Raw genomic sequence first — 4,726 nt, 5'->3', positions numbered from 1 at the left:
GGCCCTCGCCCATCGATAGGATGAGCTCGGAGCCCATATCTTCGCACCGCCGCCCCCATGGGCGCCGCGTAGCCGTCGCCGAGCGGTTGCGCGAGTTTGCGCCGAGCACGACGTTCGCGTCCGCCGAGCGTTGCAGGTCGTCCGCGCCCGCTAGGAGTCATTCCCGATCGCTTCGTGGAGATATTTGGCCGCGAAATCGATCAAGTCCGGGGGCACGGACCGCGGCCCCCGCGCGCCGGCCGCCGCAGAGCGGCGCCCGAAACCGCCGCCGAAACGGGTTCTGGGGTCATGAACGGCGATGTGGCGGATTTGACGTGATCTGTCGGGCCACGGCTCACCCGTAGTGATAGACGAGCTGCACGAGCCACTTCGCCGACGGGAACTCGCGCAGATCTAGCCGCGGTCCGCGCCTCGAACGTGTCGTCGGGACCCGTCTTCGGCCGCGCGCCGCACCACGACCACGGCCTCGGCCGACGCAGTTGAGCGCGCGCCGCATCTATGCGCAACATGGACGGACCGCCGCGACGGTTTACGGACCCGCGGCGACCTCCGGACGCGTCCAGCGCCGCCCGCTGCTCGGCCGCTCCCGCAGGCGGTTTCCGAGGCCGTGTGCGCCGTCGCGCGCACGCCGTTTCCAGCGCTCAAAAGTGGCACGCGACCGCGCAGGGACTAGTAGACGCGGACGGAAGCGGCGCGGGGGTCACAGGCGGCCTCATACGGCCTGTGGCGCGGCGCGAAGGCCATATTGAGGCTAATCGTCCGAGAGGTTTGGGTGTGCGGCGTGGCAGGAGCAACGCTGCACCTTGACGCAGATTTACAGCAGCATGGAGCTCTGACACGCTCTGGAAGCTGCAAGTCGTGCGCTACATGCTGCGTTGTTATTTGCTCATTATCTGCTTGCTCTCCGCCGCTGGAGCGCTCTGCACGCGGCGCCAGCTCATCTCCACGGGCGTCGCGCTGCTGCCGACGGCCGCGCGCGCCGCGGACGACGACGCGGCCCTCAAGGCGCGCCTAGCCGAGCGCCGCCAGCTGCTCGAGCTCTCGCGGTCGTCGTCGGACCGGCAGCGCTACTTTGACGCGTCGAGGCAGCGGGCCGCGCTCTACAACGCGACGTCCAGAGCATGGTCGTGTCCGCCGAACGCGCCCTGCTATTGATCACCGCCGTCGGCGCGACGACGATCAGCGCGTCCTACGACGCCGCGAAGCTCAACGCCTACTTCGCCGCGAAGCCCGGCGCGCTCGCGGCGCGCGCCGCGGAGCTCGCGGGCATCGCGGCGTCGACGGCCGCGACGCTCGCCGCGGCGGCCGCGGCGGCGCCGCCGTCGTCGGCGAGCGAGTTCTGGGCCCGCGACGGCACGGCGTCCGCCGTGGCGGCCGCCGTCGAGCGGGGCGGCGCGACGTTCGCCAAGTTCGGCCAGGCCGCCGCCGCGCGGCCCGACCTCGTCACGCCGCCGCTCGCGCTCGCGCTGCGCGGGCTCCAGGAGCGCATGGCGCCCTTCGCCGGCGGCCGCGAGGCCGTCGCCGAGGCGCTCCGCGCGACGGGGCCTCCGGACCTCGTCGCCGAGGTGCTGGCGACGCTCGAGGGGCCCGTGGCCGCCGCGTCCGTCGGGCAGGTCTACAAGGCGACGCTGGGCTCGCGGCCCATCGCGCTCAAGGTCCGGCGGCCGCGCGTCCTCGAGACCGTCGCCGCGGACGCGGCCCTCGCGCGCGGCGCCGCGGCGCTCCTCCAGCCGCTCGCGCGGACGGACCTCGTGGGCTCCTGCGACGAGTTCTTCTCGCGGCTCTTCGAGGAGTGCGACTACGCGCGCGAGGTGGAGAACGCGCGGACCTTCCGCGGCCTCTACGGCGTCGGCGTCGGCTCCGCGGCGGCGTCGCTGCCGAAGATCGGCGGCTTGCGGGGCGTCGTCGTCCCGGAGATGGTCGAGGCGCTCTGCGGCGAGGCCGTCGTCGCCATGGACTGGGTCGACGGCGAGCGCCTCGACGGCGTCCTCGACGGCGCGGGCGACCGCGCCGAGGACCTCGAGCTCCTCGACCTCGGCATCCGCTGCACGCTCTCGCAGCTCCTCGAGACGGGCGTGCTCCACGCGGACCCCCACGGGGGGAACCTCCGCAAGGTCCGCGACGGCGGCGCGTGCCGCCTCGCGTACCTGGACTTTGGCCTCCTGGCGACGGTGCCCGAGGCCGTCCGCGACGGCCTCGTCTGCGCCGTCGCGCTCCTCTGCTTTTCGCGCGACGTCGACGCCGTCGCGGCGCTCTTTGGCGAGCTCATGCTCCTGCCCCCGGACGTGCTCGAGGACCCGGAGGAGCTCGCGGCGCTCCGCGCGGCGCTCGCGGCGACCGTCGACGACGTCCTCGTCTTCCCCGGCGGCCGCGCGCCGCCGGCGCTCAAGTTCGACCGGCTCCTCGACGCGCGCGCCGGCGTCTTCTGCGGCCGCGAGAGAGATGTTCGGGCGCGGAACATCGCCCCATCTCCGGCGGCGCGACGTGGTCCCCCATAGGCGCTCGCGCGCCTCGTGCCGCGCTTCGAGTTCCAGCTGCCGCCCTACTTCGCGAACAACGCGCGCGCGATCGGCGGCCTCGAGGGCATGGCCAAGTCCATCGACCCGGACTTCAACATCCTCTCCGTGGTCTACCCCTACGCCCTCGGGCGGCTCCTGCGGAATCCCTCCGCGTCGCCCGTCGTCGCCCGCACGCTCCGGACGCTCGTGTCGACGGACGGCGCGCTCGACCGCGGCAAGGCGCGCGCGCTCCTCCGCGACGCCGCGGAGCTCGCGGGCGTCCGCCGGCGCCGCGTGCTCCTGGACACGGTCCGCGCGAAGGAGGGCCGGCGCTTCGTCCGCGCGCTCCTGCGCGCCTGAGATAAGATGGGGCGTGCTTAGGGCGGGGGCGAAGGGGCGGGGGGGGGGGCGGCGGGGCCGGCGCGCGGCGCGCCTACGCGCTGACGGGCTCCTCCTGGTTGAGCCACTCAAAGAATTCGATGCCGGCCTCGGCCTTGATGCCCTCGCCGGCCTCGCGGCCGATCTTCTCGGCGTCGGCGGGGGCGCCCGTCTTGGTCGCGCGGTACATCTGCTGGCCGTCGAGCGACGACACGAGGCCGTCGAAGAGGAGCTCGCCGTCGACGATGCGGGCCTGGCCGGCGATGGGCGTCTTGCAGTTGCCGTCGAGGGCCGCGAGGAAGGCGCGCTCGCAGGAGACGCAGGTGAAGGTCTCCTCGTGGTTGAGCGCGGCGATGTACTTCAGCGCGCGGGCGTCGTCGTCGCGGCACTGGATGCCGATGGCGCCCTGGGCGACGGCGGGGAGCATCTCGTCCCACTCGAGGACGGCCGTGACCTCGTCGGCCATGTCCATGCGCTTGAGGCCCGCGTAGGCGAGGAGCGTCGCGTCGACGACGCCCTCGTCGAGCTTGCGGAGCCGCGTCTGCACGTTGCCCCGGAAGTTGACGCACTTGAGCGTCGGGTTGATGGCGAGGATCTGCGACTGCCTCCGGAGCGACGCGGAGCCGATGACGGAGCCGTCCTTGAGGTCCTTGAGGCTCTTGGCCGTCGGCGAGATGAAGACGTCGCGCGTGTCCTCGCGCTCGAGCATGCACGGCAGCACCGTCTTCGCGGGGAGCCACGTGGGCACGTCCTTCATCGAGTGCACGCAGATGTCGACCTCGTCGCCGAGGAGCGCCACGTCGAGCTCCTTGGTGAAGAGGCCCTTGCCGCCGATCTCGCTGAGCGCCTTGTCGAGGATCATGTCGCCCTGCGTCTTCATGATGCAGAGCTGGATCGCGCCCTCGCCGCCGAGCTCCTCGGGGAAGTTCTTCATCAGCAGCTCCCGCGTCATGTAGGCCTACGCGAGGGGTCGTGTCGTTGGGTGTGTGCTCGGTTGTCTCGTCGCGCGCGGCCCGGACGCGATCGGCCCGTCGCTCGGCCCGACGCGCGCGGCCCGACCCCGCGACGCCTCGACGCGAACGAACCGGACGTCGCCAGGGCAACGCCGGTCGCCGAGGCCGGCGCCGGCGCCGCAGGGGCGACGGCGCGCGCGGCACTGACGTTTTGCAGCGATTCGGCGGTCCTCGCGCGATCGGCGATCATGGACGCCGCGAACCGCACCTGAGCGAGCGCAAGCGGAGAGCCGCGCGTACCGATGCGCAGGGGTGTTGCCTCGAGCGCCGAAGCGCCAGCGGCGAGCACTACCAGGGCCGCGATCATCGTGTTTGGTCGGGCGAATGAGGTGTAGCTGGCCAGGCGCAACCTCAAGTCGGGCCGTCGAAGCAATCGGATATGCCGTTCCGCACCCGCCTGCGGACCCCGGGAGAGGGATCCTTCGCCGTCTCCGAGTTGGCCGGGGGTCCGCAGGCGGGTGGCCGTTCCGTTCCCCAAACAAGCGGTGCCGCAGCGACCGCAATCGCGACGTTGTCATGATAAGGTATGATCGACGGCTTGAAGCAGCCGCGAGACAGGAGCCTGCTTCAATGCCAGACCGCCGACTACAACCCGTCAGACAGTGCGCCCCGCGGGGCCGCCGCGCGGCTCGGCGATCGAGCGGCGGGGCGTCTCCGCCGGAGCCGTCGTCGGCCTCGTGTCGTAGAAGAGCTGGGGCATGGCGACGGCGACGGCGTCGGTGGTGTCGAAGAAGAAGTGGAGGAAGAAGACGGACCGCACGCGTCGTCGAAGGGCTGGCTCCGCAGTACCGCGCGGTCGGGGCAGTCCAGCACGACGAGCGGATGATGTAGTCGGGC

General features: G+C 72.2%; 1 protein-coding gene across 1 annotated transcript; it reads right to left on the bottom strand.

Annotated features, from left to right (window-relative positions):
- Window positions 1–2,931: 2,931 nt before the first annotated feature.
- AURANDRAFT_27306 (hypothetical protein) lies at window positions 2,932–4,196 on the bottom strand (the record flags this gene model as incomplete). Its single annotated transcript, XM_009039283.1, has 2 exons — window positions 2,932–3,834; window positions 4,098–4,196. 2 exons carry the CDS (start codon window positions 4,194–4,196, stop codon window positions 2,932–2,934), a joined length of 1,002 nt encoding a protein of 333 aa, XP_009037531.1.
- Between the last annotated feature and the right edge of the window lie 530 nt (window positions 4,197–4,726).

Source organism: Aureococcus anophagefferens, assembly GCF_000186865.1.
Source record: "Aureococcus anophagefferens unplaced genomic scaffold AURANscaffold_11, whole genome shotgun sequence".
NCBI lineage: Eukaryota > Pelagophyceae > Pelagomonadales > Pelagomonadaceae > Aureococcus > Aureococcus anophagefferens.
The sequence above is the reverse complement of the archived record's forward strand: the minus strand, read 5'-3'. Positions and strand labels throughout refer to the sequence as shown.